The sequence below is a fragment of the Equus quagga genome, chromosome 15, assembly GCF_021613505.1.
Source record: "Equus quagga isolate Etosha38 chromosome 15, UCLA_HA_Equagga_1.0, whole genome shotgun sequence".
NCBI lineage: Eukaryota > Metazoa > Chordata > Mammalia > Perissodactyla > Equidae > Equus > Equus quagga.
Window position 1 is genome coordinate 13,418,209 of NC_060281.1, and position 21,635 is coordinate 13,439,843.

The 21,635-nt window shown below is 44.4% G+C and overlaps 1 protein-coding gene across 2 annotated transcripts in view; it reads left to right on the top strand.

Annotated features, from left to right (window-relative positions):
- The first annotated feature begins 613 nt into the window (after positions 1-613).
- Positions 614-21,635, top strand: part of GCM1 (glial cells missing transcription factor 1) — a 36,448-nt gene continuing 15,426 nt past the window's right edge. Inside the window, exons 1-2 of one of the 2 annotated variants that reach the window (XM_046640624.1) lie at positions 614-766; positions 20,419-20,629. In XM_046640624.1, the coding sequence (XP_046496580.1) occupies positions 20,555-20,629 (75 nt within the window). In that variant the 5' untranslated portion in view covers positions 614-766; positions 20,419-20,554. Of the gene's footprint in view, positions 767-18,163; positions 18,211-20,418; positions 20,630-21,635 lie in introns of those variants that run through there. The other variant, XM_046640625.1, reaches the window with a different exon arrangement.

A 21,635-nucleotide genomic window follows, 5' to 3' on the forward strand; every position in this document is an offset into this window, starting at 1 on the left:
CAGTGTGTTGTCGTGAGTGAGTTTGGGGGAGATGATAGGGGTCAGAGAGGTGAAGGGAGGGGAGGCAGCAAGCCTGGTCTCACAGAGCTTTGTCAGCCATCAAGGGACTTTGGCTTTTGCTCTGAGTGAAATGGGGAGCCAAGGAGCGTTCTGATCTGACTTCCATTTAAGAGGACTTTTCTGGCTGCTGGTAGAGAGGAGAATGTCAGACAAGGAAGGAAGCAGGGAGAACTCTTAGGAGGGTGTTGCAGTAACCTGGGGGAGAGATGATGAGGTAGGGTGAGAAGCGGGCCGTTGCTGGATAAGCTGTGAGCGTAGAACCAACAGAATTTCCTGACAGATTCTAGGTGGCGTGTGAGACAAAGAGAGTGACCAAGAATGACTGCAAGGATTTAGGTCTGAAAGGAAAGGTGGGGTTGCCAGTAAGAAGGAAGGAAAGACAGGTTGGGGATGGAGAAGAACCTGGATTTCAGCTCTGGACTGAATATTTGGACTGGAATGTTGATTTTGCGATGTCTGTTAAATGCTCACGTGGTGACGGCAGGTAGGCGGCCGGATCATAAAGCGTGGAGCTCAGGAGAGAGGTCTGAGCCAGAAGTATATGTTGGGGAGTCATAAGCATGAGAAGTGGCCTTTAAAGCTGTGGGACTGAAGGAGGCTGCGAAGGAGAGACCAGGGATAAAAGAGAGGAGGTCCTGGGGCCCTCCAGTGATAAGAGGACAGAAAGAGGAACAAGGAGAGGAGACTATGAGGAAGCATCCAGCAGGTAGGAGAAAAATCAAGAGGGTGTGGTGTCTCAGACGCTAAATGCAAAAAGAGCTTTGAGGCCAAGAGAGATCCTCTTTGTCACATGCCACCCATCAATCAGGTAAGACGAGATGGACGAGATGGACTAGATGGACGGCTGGCCGCTGGATTTCGCTTCGCGGGGGCCGTTGGTAACTGATGCGAGCATTTCACTAGAGTGATGGGGATGGTTTAAGAGAGATTTGGGGAAGAATTGTGATCCTCAAGTGCAGATGATTCTTGGAGATTTTTGCTGCAAATGAGAGCAGTAACTGGTGGGGGCAGGGGGAAGACAGAGAGCGGTGTGTGGTTGTGTTTTTTCAGAATTGGAGAAATACCAGCCTTTTGGGACACTAGTAGGAATGATTTAGGAGGGTAAACCTGATGACGCAGGATTGGGTAGAATTCCTAGGGCAATATTCTCGAAAAGGAGCAAAGGGATGGAATTAAGGAGTTTTAGATTGGAGTACAGATAGATGAGGGGCCAGCAACCTTTTTCTATAAAGGACCAGATAGTAAATATTTTAGTATTATTGGGTCATACGCTTTCTGTCCCAGCTACTCTTCTGCTGTAGCTCTGAAGCCATCACAGACAACACATAAACGAACGGGCATGGCTGTGTTCCAATAAAACTTCGTTTAGGTTACTGAAATTTTAATTTCATAGAATTTTCACATGTTGCAAAATATATTCTTCTTTTGATTTTCCCTCCCCTTCCAACTATTTAAAAGTTGTACCAAAACAGGCAGTGGGCCACACTGGGCCCACAGGCCATCGGTGGCCGACCTTCAATCTATGTAACAGACAAGAAATGAACGTAGGTGAGTACAAATAAGCTGGGAAGGTGTGGTGAGCAGCATCTGGGAAGTCTCCTGAGTGTTTTGATTTTCTCAGTGAAGTAGGACCCTGCGAATGAGGATGAGAGAGAAGGTATTGAAGATTTCAGAAGTAAAGGCGTAAAACACAGAGCGTGAGTTGACTAGGAACAGAGAAGTCCAATGCTTCTCCAGGAAGCATTAAGACCTCTTTTGAGATTTGCGGTCGTGAAGTTCAAGCGAGATCCATTCAGTGGGCTTGTGCTTTTCTCCAGCCTCCATCAGCTGCGTGGATGGCGATACAGTTGTCAGAAAGTTTGGCTTTAACAAGCTATGGTTTTGCCAAGGGAGTTTCAAGTTGGACCAGACCAAAGAGGTTGGGAGTTTAATAAGAGAGTGATTATAATGATTGTAGGATTGTGAGATGTAGCAAATAAAAATGCAGGATGCCTAGTTAATGTGAATTTCAGATCAACAACAATTTTGAGTATAAGTAGGTCCCGTGATTAGGAGGGAGAGAGAACACAGCGCAGATGAGGGAGCACTGCAAATTGGAGCATCAATGGATTGGAGGGTCTAGTCCAGGGGAGACTGCTGGAGAGGGCTGCCAGAAGGGGTGAGATGGAATCGAATGCTTGACGCGGAGATCATGAGCAGTTGCAGCTTCTGGTCAAGACAAAATTTAGGTCCAACCGTGGGGGTGAGTGGGTGGCATTGGGTGGAGGACAAGATCATTGGAGGTAAAGAAGTCAAGGAACCGACTGTTCACAGAGATCATATACATTGATAGTGTCTTGATAATGCCATACGATGACTGAAAATATCGCATGCTTACCATGTGTCCAGCACTGTGTGGGGACATGAAATAAAGATTCATCAGAGGGTTCCAGTCTAGAGTGACATGGTACCTGTATGGGCTGGAAAGGTCATTTAGAACTAGATCAGGGAGGCCCTTGAATGTTACACTAAGAAGTTTAGGACCCCTCATGTCCTATTGCTCCCCTGCCCCATGGAGAAAAGGAGAAAAATCAATGAAATGAGCACACCTCCTCCCATTTGACATTCCTGAATATGAAAGCGTTTTAAATACTTGAAACACATTATGTTAGGATATCATATGACCTGGGCATGAGTTAACTACAGTTAGTTCTTTTTAAGCTTTCGTAATCTTCTGGTTACTTTTTTTTTTTTTAAGATTGGCATCTGAGCTAACAAGTGTTGCCAATCTTCTTTTTTTCTTTTTTTTTTCCTCCCCAAATCCCCCCTGTACATAGTTGTATATTTTAGTTGTGGGTCCTTCTAGTTGTGCTATGTGGGGTGCCGCCTCAGCATGGCCTGATGAGTGGTGCCATGTCCGCACCCAGGATCTGAACCAGTGAAACCCTGGGCTGCCGAAGCGGAGTGTGCAAACTTAACCACTCGGCCACGGGGCTGGCCTCTCTTCTGGTTACTTTTTTTTTTTTTTGAGGAAGATTAGCCCTAAGCTAACATCTGCCGTCAATCCTCCTCTTTTTGCTGAGGAAGACTGGCCCTGAGCTAACATCCGTGCCCATCTTCCTCTCGTTTATATGTGGGACGCCTGCCACAGCATGGCTTGCCAAGTGGTGCCATGTCCACACCCGGGATCCCAACCGCTGAACCCCGGGCCGCCGAAGCAGAACATGCGCACTTAACCGCTGCACCACTGGGCCAGACCCTCTGGTTACTTTTTAAATGAAAGTAATTTAGAAAATACTTTGCCCAGCACAAGTGAGTAAAATCAGATTGACTAAAAAGAGGAAGGTTGAGCCCTTAAAACACGCATTGAGTGCCTATGGTTGGCCTTCGAAGTTGGCCCCGGGAGGGGCCAGGGAGGGGCCAGCAAGGGCTGGGTTTGTGACAGGAACAGAGGTGTGACTTAGACCTTTTGGAAGAGGGGAGGAGCAGGCAAACGTTTTTTGCTAATGAATGTCCGCCCCACTTCAGTGTGCACACACAACTACCCTTTCCCAAGGTATGCACAGTTTGTAACTGGGATTCCGAAACAAATTGGAAGTCAAGGAGACATGAAGGGGGCTTCGGAGTTCTCAGGTTTTCAAATTACAGTCCACTCTGCGAGATGTTGGCTAAGATGTGCGGCTGCTTCTTAAGCAAAAGTAAGCTCTGTCTTTTTTTTTTTTTTTTTCTTCTTGAGGAAGATTAGACCTGAGCTAACATCTGCTGCCAATCCTCCTCTTTTTGCTGAGGAAGACTAGCCCTGAGCTAACATCCATGCCCATCTTCCTCTACTTTATATGTGAGACGCCTACCACAGCATGGCTTAGCCAAGCAGTGCCATGTCCACACCTGGGATCCCCAGGGCCACCGAAGTGGAACATGTGCACTTAACTGCTGCGCCCCTGGGCTGGCCCCAACCTCCGTCTTGTTATCCAATCAGAAGTGGAAAATGATTAGGTTATTTGCACAACTATGGCTACAATAATTTCAGGAAAATCCTGCAGAGCCAGCAGCAGAACAGCAGACCAGCAGCATCTACAGAGATCCCGCCCGGGCCTGGAGGGGCTGACAGGGGATTACGTGAATGGGGACAGGTGATGGTCCACAGCCTCCAACCTGACTCCAGAGTCCAAGGGCGCAGAGGGCAGAGAAGGGGTTTGCATGTGGCTGTGTCCTCAGTTCCTAGCAGACCTCCTGGCACAATAACCGTTGCACCAGGAGATCAGTGAGTACTTGTTGAGCAAACAAATGACAACAGAACAGTGAAAGAAAATCTTTGGGATCTCCTAGGCTACCTTTGGCCTCTTAACTAGATAACTTGGGCAAGTTAATTAGCCTCTCTGAGCCTCTGTTTCCTCATCTGAATAATGAGACAATTCTGGCTAACACCTCCACACCCTCTGCAAAGATGAAACGAGATAGCTCCTGACACTGAGGAGCAGTGGTTGTTGCTGATGGGAAAAGAGAGGGGAAGAGAGAGCCATGTGGTGAGAGCAGAGTTTTAGAAATAGCCTGGGAATTCAAAAATAAAGGGGGAGGAAACCTTGAAAATTTTGGAAATCCTGGAAGCTAAGAGAAAGTCCTCCAAGAAAAGTTTGAAAAAATGACGTACTTTCTATTGGATGTCAATTCGTGTGGAAAACAGTTTTACATACATGATCTGGAAAAAATCCTTGGGGACAGGCAATAACCTGAAAATATATAACAAACATGCAAATCGTTAAGCAGCAGCAGGCGAACAGTGGAACAAGACTTCGAACCCAGGCTGTCGGATGTCAAAACCCATATCATTTCTACTACATCAGAATGTAGGCTTAAGCATCTTAGCCTGTTAAGGCAACTTTGGAAATTTGGTCCAGCCTCCCACCCAGAGCCCAGATCTTCTTAGCAATGGTGGTTTCTCGATTTGGGCCATGGTTAGACCTCCTAAGACAATCCAATTCATTTTGAATTGTGCTGATTAGTCAAACGTTCTTCTTTCCAACAAATTGAAATCAGTCTGTCAGTTTCCCCCTTTGGTGCTGGCTCTGGCCTCTGGCTGTGCGGAGGAAATCCATGGCCGCTGCTTTACGGCCGAGCACACGGTGGACGCTCAGAGAACGTTTGCCGTTGAACCTAGCCTTGCCTTTTCTCGCCAGGATTGCTAACAGATGAGATGGCTCTGTTTCCATCACTCCAAGATCAGTGCTGCTGTGGTCTGGTGTGAGATACTGGCTCCAAGCCCTAACCTGAAAACCCTCGTGGGGGGATAGAGTTATGCTCTCGTGAATTCATTCCGTCAAGAAGCATTTATTGAGTGCCTACTATGTACCAGGCACTGTTGGGAACACAATAGGCCTCTGCCCTTGTGGAGCTTATCTTCTCTGTGAGAAAATAGAGAATACCCAATGAATATATGATCTTCCAGAAGGTGATAAGTGCTAAGGGGGAAAAATTGAAGCAGGTAAGAGGAGTTGGGAGTATCAGCATGGGAAGTCAGGTGGCTTCAATTTAAGTGGGATGGCCTTGTAAGTGAAGAGGAGGAGGAGTCAAAAACGCAGGCATGAGGTTATCAGGGGAAAGAGCAGAGGGTTGGGGGACAGAGGGAACAGGCTGTGCAAAGGTCCTGAGGCACAAGCCCGCCTGGTGGCTGGAGCAGTGAGCAAGGTGGAGGGGAGCAGGAGGCTGATCAGAGGTACCATCAGAGAGACGTGGGCTCAAGCTGCATTGTCTGGCATAGTAGCCTCTAGCCACATGTAGCCCTTGAAATGCGGCTAGTCCAAACTGAAACGTGCTATATGACTAAATGATGTACGACGTTTCAAAGACTTTGAAAACAAGAATGAAAAATTTCTCAAGTTTTATATGGATTCTATGTTGAAATGACAATATTTTAGAGATACTCTTAAATAAAACGTACCCTTAAAATTCATTTCACCTGTTTCTTTTTACCTTTTTATTGTGGCTGCCAAGAGATTGAAAATACCACGTGTCTCCTATTATATTTCTATTGGATGGTGCTGGTCTAGCGTCTTATACACCTTTCTAAGGACTTTGGCTTTTATTCTGATTGAGATGGGGAGAGCTTTGGAGAGTTTAGAGGAGCGGAGTGACATGATCTGCCTTTTTAAAAAAGGATCGCTCCGCTGCTGTATTGAGATGAAACTGTAGGAGCTCCGACGTGGAAGTGGGGGGACCCGTCAGGAGCCTATTGCAGTAACTGGGGGAGAGATGACTGTGGCTAGCCCAGGGTGGTGGTGGAGGTGCTGAGACGCGGTTGGAATCCGGATATATTTTGAAGGGAGAGCCTACAGGATTTCCTGCAGGATTAGACATGGGATGTGAGAGGAAGGAAGGAATGAAAGACACCTGCAAGGATTTTGGCCTGAGAAACCGGAAGAATAGGGCTGCCGTTAACAGATCAGATCGGAAGACCATGGGCAGGACAGTGGACTATCAGGATCTCAATCTGGGCGTCGACTCAACGGTCACGGGGAGGTGCTGGGTGGGCAGCTGGATGTCACAGTGTGGCGTCAGGGCAGGAGTCTGAGCCAGAGGTGTCTGTTTGGGACTTGTAGTATCTAAGTGGTATTTAAAGTCATGGGACTAGAGGAGCTCACCAAGGGAGTGCGATTATGTTTAGAAAAGAAGTCCAAGGACTGAGTTTAAGAATAAGAGACTGGGGAGAAAAGACGGAATCGGCAAAGAACTAGGAAGGGAAGAGGAGAAGCCAGATGATGGCAACCTGGGAGCCAATGCAGACATGTTTCCAGAAGCAAGCAGTCAGCTGTGTTAAGTGCTTTCTATAGATAAGGTTAAGATGAGGACAAAGAGTTGACCGTTGGATTTAGGCGATGTGGAGGGCAAGGGGAACTTCTCTGGAACGGGCTGAGCAGAAGCCTGATAGCCGTGGGGTTAACCAAGAACGGCAGGAAAGCTTCGGAGACAGCGAGTATCGGAGAGCATGGAAAATCCAGGAATTTTACCGGAAAAGGGAGGACAGACATGAGGTCACAGCTGATATGTAATTGGGGCCAAGGAGGGATTATAAATAATAACGATGGGACAGATAATAGCAGGTTTGTGTGAGAATAACACAGTAGAGAGAGGAAAATTGATGCTGAGGGAAAACAAGGTGGAAAATGGCTGGAGTCATGTTCCCATGGAGATGAGAGGGGATTCCATCCGGGGCACAGGCTGGCTTGCCCTTAGGAGCCAGGACAGTTTGTCTATAACAACAGGCAGGAAAGCCAGCTCCAAGGTGTGGATGTTGGCGGGGGCCTCGTGGAAGTTCCCTTCTGGGGGCTTCATTTTCCCAGTGAAGTGGGAAGGAAGGCCAGCAGCAGAGCGAGGCGTTGGAGGTCTGCCAAGTGAGCTGAAAGTGTCAAATAGTTGTCTCAGGAGAGAGTGGAAGAATGAGCACACTGGGGAAGTACAGGATGACTAACGGCCAGGTGACATTTAGGGACATGAGTTTAAGTGAGAGCAGTCTGCGCCGTGTTTCTCTGGCCACTGTTGGCTGCAAGGGGCCGGGAGTCTGGTGAGCAGAGTGGGATGACCCCGGGCTGTGGTCCCCGCCCTGGTGTCGAGGGTGCATTCAAGGGAGCAATCTGAACGACCGGTCACGGAATTGACGGGTTCAAACAAATATTTGCTGCATGCTCACTGCAATCGCAGCAGGAATGTCATAAAACTACTTCTGTGGCTCAGAATTGCCAAGTTTCTCTGCCTCTCAGGTGACCCTGCCGGCTCTTGCCCTGCCCTCCCCGCCTCCATGGCGCTGCAGGGACCGAGGCTGGGGCACCAGATGAGACAGGGCTGCCACCTCCTGGCCGGTTGCTGCTGCTGCAAATCCTCCAGGCCCACAGCTGGTTTCTCCCTGCCCCGGCGCGGTGCCGGGTGAAAACAGGGACCTGGTCCAGGGCTAGTCCAGTGTGGCCACGGCCGCCGCCTTTCCCTCCCGGTCGATTTTCCATTCTCATTCTCAGTAGCAAGCTGAGTAATCCCTACTAAGGGGTGCTCCTTTCCTGGGAAGGTTTCTGTCTTAGGAGCCAACTTTAAATATCAAAAAGCCTTCAAGAGCCAAGGAAATGAGATCGTCATTGAATTTCAAGCGTCTGTGGAAAACCAGTGCGGGACATACTTTAGGGTCTGTCCTGTCGCCGCACCCGCCCCCATACTGCCCCCTAGACACGCCCTGCACTCAGAGTAATCCTGAGCAGGAGTTTTGTGCTTTTCTATGACAGTCCATGTCAGATGTTCATTGAGCAATGCCTGAACATAAATTCAAATTGTCAAACGGCTTACGATGAAACCCTGCAAAAAGGATCTGACTTTTCTTGCCTCCCTCCCCTGTATTTGCGGGAAATGACTCTTGCCTTTTTTCACAATTTGTCTTAGCGTTTTTCTCCATGGTTCTGAATAATATGTTTATATTGTGTTTCTCAATTTATCAGTTTTAGATATTACTGATTCATTCTCCTCTCCCCAGATAATTACGTAAAGCATTTTTGGCTAGTTGATGGTAGGTATTTGCGTTACCTTGACAAACAAATAATTGTTTCTTGCTGAAGTACAATCCTTTGTTTTTCCTGGAGTTAAAAATTGCCTCATTTTTTCATTTGCTCGGTTTCCTATGTACTCATAATTAATTTACTTTATTGAAACTTTGCCACATACTGACCAATAATATTTTCCATACTCGCAAAAGCACTGCCTCTCATTTTTTCCTGTCGACTTCTGTATTAGTTAGCGTTCTATAGATAAACAGAACTAATGGGATGTATGTGTGCATACAGAGAGAGAAAAATTTAGTTTCAAGGAAGTGGCTCAAATGATTGTGGAGACTGGCAAATCCTAAATCTGCAGGGCAGACTGTTGGGTTGGAGACTCAGGGAAGAGTTGATATTGCAGCTCAAGTGTAAAGGCAGTCTGGATACAGAATTCCCTCTTCCTCAGGCGACATCTGTCTTTTCTCTTACAGCCTTCAACTGATTGGATGAGGCCCACCTACATTATGGAGGGTAATCTCCTTTACTCAAAGTTTACTGATTTAAATGTTAATCTCATCTAAAGAATACTTTCACAGCAACATCTAGAGTGGTGTTTGACCACATATGTAAGGATCTTGGTCTAGCCAAGTTGACGTATAAAATAATCATCACACAACAGAAAAAATTTAACCATCGCAATCTCTCTCCCAGAATCCTTTATTCATGCATAGGGCCTTCTTGCACCTGCCCTGCTGGGACGTCCCTGCACTGTCGTCCTGGGCTTTTCTTCATTGCTCTCCTGGAGCCCTTTCTCTTCATTCAATTACCTCTATTTTGGTGGAGTGGATCCTTCAGTAGCTTCCAGTGCACGGGAAGTAAAATTTTAGAGCCTTTACATGTTAAAAATGTTTTTCTTCTTTCCTCACCTTTGACTGACATGGCTCACTCTAGAATTCTGGCTTGGAGATACTTTTCTCTTGGAATTTTGGAGGGATTCCTCCATCAACTTCTGGTTTTTCTGGAGAGAGTGCTTTGGAACAATCTCGTGAAATTCTGATTTCCCATCTTTTGCATGAAACCTGCTTTTTCTCTCTGAAAGTTTAAGAATTAAATGAACTTTCCCAGCCATACGTCAGGACAGACCTGCCTTCAGTTACACGTGAGCATCCTCTAGAAGCTTCAGTGCAGAGTTTCACGTCCTTCAACTCGGGAAAAATTTCTTGTATCTCTTTATTTTTTCTTCCTTCAACTATTTCTTTATCTGGCAGCTTTTAATTTTGGTTAAGTAGACTTTTCTAGTCTGAGCCTCTAAGTTTAGTTCCTATTTTTGTTCTCTTTGACTTTTGGTTTAACTTTCTGGTTGGAAAGTTTCCCTGATTTTAGTTTTCATAAAGTTTTTCACTTTGTAAGCTTAGAAGGACCTTAAGATGTTGTCTGGCTTATATTTCTGTGCCTCCATGGAAGTGACTTCAAATGCTCATTCACAAATCCCGACAGATGGTAGGGACAGAGGGCCAGAGCTGGCGTTGGTGTGACAAGACCTCTGGTGGTGGCCTGGATCCCATGTTGCCTAGCGGTAAGCTAAGGGTGGAGGATCTCAGCCTCTTTGTCTATAAAATTGCACAAATACTTGCCCTGTCCTTCTCGGAAGATTGTTGTAAAATCAAATGTAGCAATTCAGATCAAAATATTTCATTAATTGTACAATACATTGCTGTATTCGAAGATAAGGTAATGGAATTTGCCTGGAATTCTGCTGTGTGTTACGCGGAATGCGAAGTTAGATGCAGTACATTCCCTGATCTTAGGAAACTTACAATTTAGTAGCATATCTTTAGAGGAGAGAGGAAAATAACAAAGACAAAAATCTGGCTTTTTTTTTAAACACTGGAATTTACTCCTCAGATTTGAAAAAACTCAGTGCATACTTCTGTGATCCATGCCTAGCGCCATTAGCTCTATTTTTCTTTTTTCTTTGCCTGGGTGGAATCTCTCTAACCTTTAAATGCAGGCTTGAAATCTTGAACGCAGTGGAAACAAACCAAATGTCCATTGGCAGATGAATGGATAAACAAAATTTGGTATACAATAAACAGAATATCGTTCCGCCTTAAAAAGAAAGGAAATTCTGACACCTGCCACTACAAGGATGAACGTTAAGGATATTTATGTTAAGTGAAATAAGCCAGTCACAAAAAGACACATAATGTATAATTCCACTTAGATGAGGTACTTAGAGTAGTCAAATTCATAGAGACAGAAAGTAGATGGTGATTGCCAGGGCCTGAGGGAAAGGGGAGTTATTGTTTTTTGCTTGTTTGTGTTTTTTTTGGTGAGGAAGATTGGCCCTGAGCTAACATCTGTTCCCAATCTTCCTCTTTTTGCTGAGGAAGATTAGCCCTGGGCTAACACCTGCGTCCATCTCCCTCTATTTTTTATATGTGGGACGCTGCCCAACTTGGCTTGATGAGCAGTGAGTAGGTCCATACCCAGACCCATACCTATGAACCCCAGGTGGCTGAAGTGGAGCATGTGAACCTAACTGCTAAGCTACTGGGCCAGTCCCGGGGAGTTATTGTTTAATGGGTATAGAGTTTCAGTTTTGCAAGATGAAAAGAGTTTTGGAACTGTATGATGGTGATGGTTGCAAAACAATATGAATGTATTTAATGCCACTGAGCTGTACACTTAAAACTAGTGAAAATGGTAAATTTCATGTAATATATATATTTACCACAGTTAAAAAAATGGGAACAATAAAGCAGCTTAAGTGCATTGTCAATGTGCAAATCCAGTAGCACGCCCAGAAATAAAATCGGATGTGCAGGCCTCGCTAGTCTTACACGTCTACTGCACAACGGTAGGTGTTCAATATACTTGGGCTTGTGGATTGCGTCTGATTTCTACATATCAACTTTTCAAGTGGTTTCAGTGAATTGTTCTCCAGGCTGATCTTCAGACAAAGTTTGAAGGAGTTATGAGAAAGATAACTGAAATAGCTTTCAATAAATACTAAGTTCCAGATATTATGTTAGAGAAAAAGAAAAAATTTATAGGGACGACATTTTCAAAAGGAGAGTCCATCTCAGCTGGCTGTATTCCTAACCTCCTAAATGACTGGGATTTTTGGTAAATGACAGCCCTTCCATTAGCAGGGACCTTGGGCAATCATCTGGTCCAGCCCATGCCTTCAGGCAGGTAAGATATCATTATCCCATTTTACAGATGAAGCAATCCTGGTGCCCACTGAGGTAAAGAAACTTGTCTCAAAGTCACATAGAAGTGGCGGGTGACGTCCAGAAATCGGGTCTGCTGCATCCCAGGACTTGTGCTTATTTCTGCTATGTCATATTCTGTTTCACGTAACTTCTCTGGATCTCCATTTTTCTACCACATTCTAGAGTTAAAATATTAGCCATCCTAATTACTGTGTGAAAGTTCTTTTGAGTGTCCCAGGCTGTGGTTTATCTGGGAAAGGTGGGTGGTGAAAAAGCCTTTCCAGAGTTGATGTGCTGGTTGTCTGGAATGGAGTCCTGAATTCAGAATCTGAAGAGGAATCTGAGTGTGTGATCTGGGATGAATTTGTTAACCTCTCTGAATCTCAGATTCCTCATCTGTTTAAAAACATGCCCAATTCAAAATATTTTTTGAGAGTCAAATGAGATTTGTTTGTGAATGTATTTTGTATGGTTCAAAGAAAATAGTTTTCAAAGTGAGGCCCAGGGAGTCTTGGAGGTCCCCTAGAGCCTTTCAGGATGTTTATAAGATCAGAACTATTTTCATGGTAATACTAAGATGTTATTTGCCCTTTTTTTGCTGTAAATCTCTCACAAGTATGCGGTGCAGTTTCCAGAACTTACATGACATGTGCGATTGCAACAGACCAAAGGCAGAAGCAGATATCAGCTGTCCTGCTGTCTTGTGTTAGGTTAGATACTAAAGAGATTTGCAAAAGTGGTAAACAATGTGTCTCCTCTCAATTTTTATTTTGAAGATATAGTTACTTTTCATAAAAATGTTAAAATGTAATGTTATTACTATTATTTTAGACTAATAAATATTTCAAATATTTTTCAGTTCTAATTTCTCATATGGTAAGTATTGACAGATATAACCACATAAACAAAAGCTCTTTGAGATTCTGCTTATTTTTTGAGTGTCCTGAGACCCAAAAGTTTGAGAACTGCTGCTATACTGTACAAATAGGTGTTTTGACTTTGTATCATTGGCCTTTTTTTTTTTTTAAATGATTCACATGATAAAAAAAAGAATGCATGCTTCTTATGGAAAATTTAGAAAATTATAGATAAATATCAAAAAAGAAAGAAATGTTATCAGTAATCCCATAACACAAAGCACAGCTTTTGCCGTTTTTGTTGCATTTGCCTCGGTATTCTTTAATTGTAAATAAGTGATCTTTGATTTCACGAGGCTTCAAAAGTTTAAATTGAGGTGACATAAGGAGAGTTAGGCTGTTTTTTGCTGGTCCCTGGACCCACCTGCAGGATCTCGGCTCCCTGGTTGTGTCTTCTTCCGGTGTGTGCTGTGTGCTCATCACTGAGTCTTCACATAGCACATATGTCCACCATTTTCTTCCTCTCCTGCTTTGCCCCTTTGGTGGTGGGAGCTGCTAAGGTCTCCACAGCCTGCTGCAGAGGATAACTCAGTTGCCAGGGTCACGCATCCCCAAACAGGCTCGGCTGGGCGCCTCCACCTTTGCTGGGCGCCTCCACTGCCGCTGATGGGGGCTCCCGGGCTGCAGGAGTTAGGGCGCTGGGTCTGCTGGAATCGGTGCTGGGTGCCAAAAACCCTTGCTGTGGGCAGGGCCTGCCTCCTCAAGTGGTATTTTGTCCTGTGTGAGTTGATGGTGTGCGGTTTTACTGAAAGCATCTCTCTTCGTGTTCATCATCTTCCCCTTTCCATGCTCGTCCTGAATACGAGCCCATGGGGGCCTAGAGAGGGGGCGGTTTACACTCTGAGTGCTAAGTACCACCAGGAACAGCCATTGCCTGATGACCAAGGTGGAGTACTTTAGGATTTAATACTTTATGGCAGCAGTTCTCAAACTTTTGGGTCTCAGGACGAGTTTTCACTCTTAAAAATTAATGAGAACCTCAAGTACCTTTTGTTTATGTGGTTATATCTCTCAATATTTACCATATTAGAAACTAGAACTCAATGTTTTTTGAAATATTCATTGATTCACCTAAAATAACAGTAGCAACTCATTACATTTTTACATAAATAACATTTTAATGAAATAGAACCATAAAACCATATTTTAGTGAGAATAACCATAAAAATTATATTTTTTATGAAAAAAAATTGGGGTACCTCGCTTCTTCATGGAAATGATGGGATCATATTCCTGCTTTGTTTGGGCTGTGGTGCTTACCTTTGAAAAAGTTGATGTTGGTTTCCTAATTTGCAAAATTATTTAAAAAAATAGAATAATTCTCTCAATTCTGAATTTACCCACGTTGTTATCAACCTGTAGGACACCTCATTTCCTGCCGTCTAGCACAAAACCAAAGGACAGCAAAATGTTTATAGGAAATGGGAAACAATCTACCACGATAAATGTGAGAGCTTGTTTTTTCCCCTTTTAGGGGGTTCACCCTTGGGTTCATAGTTGTGATTTTGGTATTACATATCCATATGTTAGTCATAGTTTCTATTAGTAAAACAGTTCTTAAGTTGTATGAAGTAAATATTTTAAAATTTCACAATGTTTTCCAAAGGGCACCCTGACGTGCAGGGGCTTTCCCACCTGAACCACCGACTGGGGACTCTCAACTGCCAACCGTGTGTGTCTTGTCTGCCCAGAGATATAGAGAAAGACCACTACGTCAGTCTCTTTTCTCAGAACAGATGCAGCTCAGAATCCAATTTAAGATGACTCAGGTTGGTCTTTAGAAATGAAGTATATTATACAGAACTTGGAGACTCTCCACATGAGAGCCACAAATGACTTAAAATTTGAGAAACTCTAAAGGAAAAATCCAAAGTTCAGTGTTACACAGCACAGAGAAGTGACCCCTGAGAGGTCTCTCAAGTACGTGCTTTAAGAACTGCCTGTGCTGGTAAGTGTCTCATCGGGCTGGTGATGGCCACCCTCTGAGCCCTGAATGTTGACTCAGGTGAGACATTATGGGGCATTTTCTGATTTTATGGTGTGTCAGATATGTCCATTTGGGTGCCAACCTTTAGAAGCATAAATAAAGAGGAAAGAGATTTATTTTGAGGTCCTGGCTATATTCAGGCTTACCTCGATGGGGGATGTGTTAGTAGATCTCTAATAGGTGCAAAATGAAGATACTCAATTCAAAGGAGTCAAAGTGTAAACACTATTTGTGGATCACATAACTGGAAAGGAGAGGATTGGAGCTGGCCTCAGGCTTGCCTGTATCCAGCTCTCTCCTCTTCCTCTCCCTTTCTTTCTCTCTCCCCTCTGGTTTTTGCTCCCTTGTTGGTTTCATCTCTCAGATTCTGCCATGTGCCACCAGAGATGGCCATAGCAGCTCTGAAGTCAGGTTTCCTGGCTGAGGATGCAGTGCCTGGGACAGTCACAAAGAATTATCCTTCCTAAAATGCCTAAAGCACCACTGATGATGAAAGAACCCAGAAAGATCTCAATAGGCAGGCTCCAGAGGGACAGGGAATTTAAAAGCAGAGAGACTGAGAAATCCAAGCTACAGTGGTTGAGGTTGGTCACCAAGCAATAGGGCCTCTAGCCACCTGCCTTTTAGGGCAGGATTCCTGTCTTCAGGGAGGAGACAGAGACCGGAAAGAGCGAGGTGGAGCTCCGAGTACATAGGAGCAGAGACAAAGACTCCAGACATTGAACGGCATCGGGCAGTTCACGCAGGACTGTGGCCAGCAGCCGTGTCGCCTAAGTGCTTGTGAGGTATTATTTCTCTGAACTTTGGTTTCCTTCTCTGCAAAAGGGGGAAAATAAAAATAGCATCTACCTCGCAGGGATGCTGTAAAGATCAAGTGCTTAGCACCTGACACGTTGTAAGTGTTTGGTTAAGGGAAGCTGCTATGATTATTGTTATTAATAACAGGGACAGAGATCCAATTAGGAGAATTTGGGTAAGAAGGTAGGACCATGGCCTTCAGAAAGCAGAAGTGCTGTTATTACCAGTCTGGAACATAAGGTCATAGCTCAATCAGGGTGTGGAGACAGCATCTCAGTTCTTGTCTATGTCAGAGTAGGGTTGGTTCTTGGAACAAGGATGGATCTGACGCTGTAGCTGGGATACCAGCAGGACCTTCTGTGAGAAGGCAAGTGGAAGATACCAACCTCACCATGAGGGAACCATAGCAGCTTAGCTGGGGAGCCAGGACTAACACTCAATCAACAGTTAAAGCAACAGTACGTACAGTAGCGTTACAACTAGGCAAAGAATACCTGTGTTTGGTGATGGATGTAGGGAAAAACGCAAGTCTGAAAGGACACGACCAAAATGTAAACCGTGGGAATCTCTAGGAGATCAGAACAGGACTTTTTTAAAGACTGTGAATTTATTTTGTAATTAGAAAAAATGTTAGTTCTAAGTGATCTAAGACAGCATGGAATTTAGTTGAGTTCTGGAGCACCACAGAAGTGAGACATCGTGTGTTCTAGACTAGTGTGGGAAGTTCTCATAAAGGGGTGGCATTTCGGGGGTTCCTTAAGGATAGATATGTGGGTGGGAGCAGACGCTCTGGAGGGTCCTCAGCTAGTGGATAATCCTGACAGGTGTTCTTGTTATCAACTGATTGCCTCTCAGCTCTAAAGCTCCTCTTTGCCCTGCTCTGTGATTCTGGAGCTGGACCCCGTAGACATTTCTCTTTTGCCCGTTGGCGCACCGCTAGGCTCGGTCCTGCTACAGTGTGTTCGGGAGATAGAGAGAGAACCTACTGACCAAAGAGGGACTGCAAAAGAGAAATGCAGAGTCTTAACCTCCAGGTGGAAGAGGAGTTCCTTCATGAACTGAAAGACTGGTGAGAAATGTCAGCATTGTCGGAGACCTCTTAGGGACTGCCTCACACAGCCTATGGGGCTCCCTAAGCATTTTGCCTTCTGGTCTGCTCATTCCTTCCTCCACAGCGTAACTCTGATGGTCCAGACCTTCCTGAAAGGTCCCGACTTCTTGTGATGCTGATCACACCACACTTTTCTTAGCACTCTACCTTTGCCGATGATATTGCCACTACTGGAACACCGTCTTCTATTCCATGATGACTTGATGAATCCTTATTTATCCTTCAAAAGGCTGATCAGGCATCATGTTGGTGGAATAAGTTTCCTCTGCTTCTCTTCCGTCCAGCTTAACACCTTCCTCCTCTGCACTCCTTCTAGACTGTCTCTATTCCATGCATCAAGTTATCTTAGGCTTATTTAGTGTCTGTTCATCTTTTCCACTAGACTGAACTTCTTTTTTTTTTTTTTTTTTGAGGAAGATTAGCCCTGAGCCAACGTCTGCCGCCAATCCTCCTCTTTTTGCTGAGGAAGACTGGCCCTGAGCTAACATCGGGGCCCACCTTCTTCTACTTTATATGTGGGACGCCTGCCACAGCATGGCTTGCCAAGCGGTGCCATGTCCGCACCCGGGATCCGAGCCGGCGAACCCCAGGCCGCTGAAGCGGAACCTGCGAACTTAACCGCTGTGCCACCGGGCCGGCCCCTGAACTTCTTAATGGCTTTCATTCTCCCTTGTATCTCCAGAGCCCAGCAGACTGCCTGGAACACAGCACTTGGGATGTGCCCAGACTGCTGAGGACTCTCTAGAAGGGAGAATTGTATTATTTGGGGGGAAGTAGAACATTCAGAATTAGTCAGGGGGCTGGCCCGGTGGCGCAGCGATTAAGTTCGCACATTCTGCTTTGGTGGCCCGGGGTTTGCCGGTTCGGATCCCGGGTGTGGACATGGCACTGCTTGGCAAGCCATGCTGTGGTAGGCGTCCCACGTATAAAGTAGAGGAAGATGGGCGCTGATATTAGCTCAGGGCCAGTCTTCCTCGGCAAAAAGAGGAGGATTGGCTGCAGATGTTAGCTCAGGGCTAATCTTCCTCAAAAAAAAAAAAAAAAACAAAAAAAACAACGAATTAGTGGGACATCACTGTTAGAGGCAGGATAGCATTTTGCTTTTTCTGGTTTAGGAGATGTTGACTATCCATTATCCCGGTGAATTCCGTCAGTGTGACAGCTCTTTACCGGTGTCTGTCTGTCCGCTCTTGTACACAGGCAGGGGTAAATGATGGGAGAATTAGAATCGATTGTTAATCAGTCCGCCTTGAGCCCAACCTATGAAATTTTAAGAAGGGACACATCTATACTTTCTCATAAGGCTCTTTTCAATGTCTATTTCAGTTAAAATGTCCTCATAACATAAAGGAAGAGAAAGTTCAGGGGCGCACCATAGAATATTCATCACATTGCTGGCATTCTGCAGAGAATTGGGCTGGTGAAGCGGCCCCCTTGGCCTTACCTATCCCTAGCTGAGAGCATCTAGATTTTGATTGGACTATCGCCAGAGCTCATTAGCATAGTGTACCTTGACCTGGATTAGGGAACAGCAGCTCACCTAGAAAATGACCAGAGCCTGCTGGGACCTGAACCAGAGGTGACAGCTTTATAACATGGTATTGTCTGCATCTCCATAAGAAGTCAGAAGGTAAGGAAGACACAAACTCTGGGGAGAGGCAAATGTAAGGGATACGGTAATGGCCTCCCCATTTCTACAGGGTTTTATTTGTTCTATTTGGTTTTCTGTAGAAATGATGAAAATTGAATACACTTTGGCCTGAGTTGCTTTAAAAAAAACAGTCTCGATGAATTTAGTTTTTTGGTCCTGGAGGAAAACTGAGTTTAGTTGTTTATGTTTTAAGGGCTGCAAAAGTCTTCTTTTTTATGTTTTGTTCTTAATTTTCAGGGAAATACAAAATTAATGTTCATTTATTTGGCAAACATTTATATCAGGAAAATTTAAAAAGCAATGTCGTTTTTTCTGCAGCAAGATTTTTGATTCTGCTCTCCTTGCTTTAAAAGCAAAAGAATTATATCTACATTGCCTAGGCTTAGAAGAATGTTGTCTGCTTTCCGAAAAGTGAATCTTCTTATTCAAGTTTTCAAAAGCAAAATCAATCTATTCCAATTAACTATAACAAATTTTAGGCCACCTGAGTTACTGTTGTTAATGTCGAAAGAGGTAAGTACACAAAAAGTTGCTGTCACATGTACAATTGATATTTGTGTCTAATAAACTTGTGACTTAAGTCTCCCGAATTAAAGTCAACCTGTGGCACCATTTCTTCAGTTACTCAGTGTCTATTTCCCAAACACAGAATTTGATTTAAAAGTCATGGGAATTTAATCTTGCATGTCAGCATTTGTATCGGGGGGCAACGACTTCAAGCCTTTTGAGTCTGCAACCACTAGATTGCAGGTGAGTGTGGGTAGGGGGGCAAGGGAGGGAAGAGACTCCACTTAGCTTGTTATTTAATGGCTGAGAACTTCATTTATATGTTCAGTCAGCAGTCCCTATATCCATACACTTTCGCTCAATACATCTCAGTGATTGACAAGTATTCGGGTTACATAAAGTTAAATAACCAAGAACAGAGCACACGAGACTTCCTAAGGTTGAGACTATTAATCTAATTTGTAGTTTGAGTTTACTAGTAAGTGATTCCACGTAACATCCTCTCCCCTGTTTTCACAAGAGCACCAACGGATAGAAATGTTACGCATGTCAACATGTTCATTTCATCTTCTACTAACAAGCACCTTGCATCTGCAAAATGATTAGTTTTTTTCTCAGGATAGAACTTTCTCTTGCTTTTCTTCTCTTTCTTTCTTTCCTTCCTCCCTCCCTCCCTCCCTCTCTTTCTTTCCTTCTTTCTTTCTAAATCCTCTTTAACCAACTATAGCTAGAAACTAGAGCAGTAGTTCTCATGGGGTAAAGAATGAAGTTGGCAGAAACGTTTGTGAATATCTATCGTTTACATAATCCAATTTAATCAAAGTAAAGTGATGCAGAATTTTCTTGTGGGCCGCAAGGAAGAAGGAGATCGCTAAGATAAAAGTCAGAACGTCTTGAAGGTGCTTTGAGTTAAACAAAGTTGAGAAACGCTATTTTAGAGTGGTGGTGCTCAAACAATTTTCCCCCTCCCCAAGGGACCTTTGGCATTGTCTGGAGAAATTTTTGGTTATCACAACAAGTAAGAGTGGAATGCTACCAACGTCTAATGGGCAGAGACCAAGGATGCTGCTAAACATCCTACAATGTACAAGATAACCCCCCAAATAAAGAATTATCAGGTCCAAAATGTCAATAACACCGAGGTTTTAGAGGAATCTGATATGAGGATATCATTTGATAATATTTGAAGCTGGAAAGTGCACACTGGATTTATTGAGGAGACCAAAATTGATCCCTATGGTAATTTGGATTTAAAAAAATACTCCTAGACACCTCTGTTGTGATGTTTCTCTCTTGTAACTTTAACCACACCTTCGCTAACATATGAAGGCATTTCTGTGGAAGCAACTCCAAGCCAGCTCTCCCTTCCGCCCAACACAGGTATACGGAGGGAAAGGTCCTAACCATTGCTTACAGGTGACAACAGTCCCTACCAAGGCCTCACAGCCTGGGTCCAGCAACGAGAAAGGAAGCCCAAACCCGAAGGAGAAAGCAATGATCGCCGTGCTTCTGGTCCCCCATGGTCAAGCTTTATTTCTGCAAGACTGCTAACAGCATCTACATTTTGTTTTTATTCGTACATTAGTGCTCGCAAAAATGCCAACAAAACAGATTTTCCTGGCAGACAAGCCCTGATTTGGATCTCTTTAATGGTCAGTATTACTATCATTTGTTTTTTAGTGTCAGAAAACAGTCTCCTGGTCTAAGCTGCTTGAGCGGACTGATCCAACCGTATTAAGAGCCTTTGAGAGCCAGATTCTCAGGCACTTCTGAGGGGAGCTGAATAGACGGACCCTGTGGGTGACCTGACTTTATCATGCAACCTGAAGACTTTGGTTCTGAGGACAAAGAGATATTAAGCTGGGATATTAATGATATGAAACTGCCACAGGTAGGTACTTGCGGTAAGAATCTGCCTTCAGCATTTGGCTCTGGAGCCTTGACTGTCAATGTGCTAAGACCTGGAAGGAAATTGGTGAGGGTCCCGAGCAGACAAACTCCTCCAGAGCTGCGGCTGGACATCTGGCCGAGGAATTTTAAGAGGAGATGTCGAGACTTACAACTTGAGCGAGTCTTTGCCGACCAGACTGCCCCAGGTATAGACTGAAGCAAAGAAAATGCTACCTCCCTTCTCTTTCAAAGCTGGCTTGGCTGAGGTCACACCCGCCCTGGCCAGCTAGTAGGATAAAACCCGTGATAATGTATTTGCCTGTAGATTAACTCTTTGTAATGCGCAAGTTTTTTTTTTTTTTAAGATTTTATTTTTCCTTTTTCTCCCGAAAGCCCCCTGGTACATAGTTGTATATTTTTAGTGGTGGGTCCTTCTAGTTGTGGCATGTGGGACGCCACCTCAGCATGGCCTGATGAGCAGTGCCATGTCCACGCCCAGGATCTGAACCAGCGAAACCCTGGGCCGCCGAAGCAGAGGGCGCAAACGTAACCATTCGGCCGCAGGGCCGGCCCCAGTGCCGGCCCCAGTGCAAGTTTTTATACAACCTTATTTGCTATAATAATGGTTTAAAACTAAATCTGTAACTGGAATGTCCAAATGATAGTGCTCTTCTAGCATATGGCATGCTCTTCTAGAATTTTCCTAAGTAATACACAGTACTTGCACACTGGGCTTCTTTCCAGCTATAGAATGACTTTCATTTCATATTTTCTTTGCCTTCATTTTTGGCAATCGACTTTTTAACTCTTATTTTGGTGGAAAACATTAGTTATTTAAAGCGGACTTCCTTGACCTCTGTTTTTGGCGTTTGAAGAATGTTTTCACTGGGAGTTGTTTGAAAACATAAATAAGAAGGCTAAGACTGGAGATCACCAGCACCATGTAATGAAACGGTGAGGTAGTCTGCCGAGTCTGGGGAACAAGAAATTTGAATTATCCCAAACAG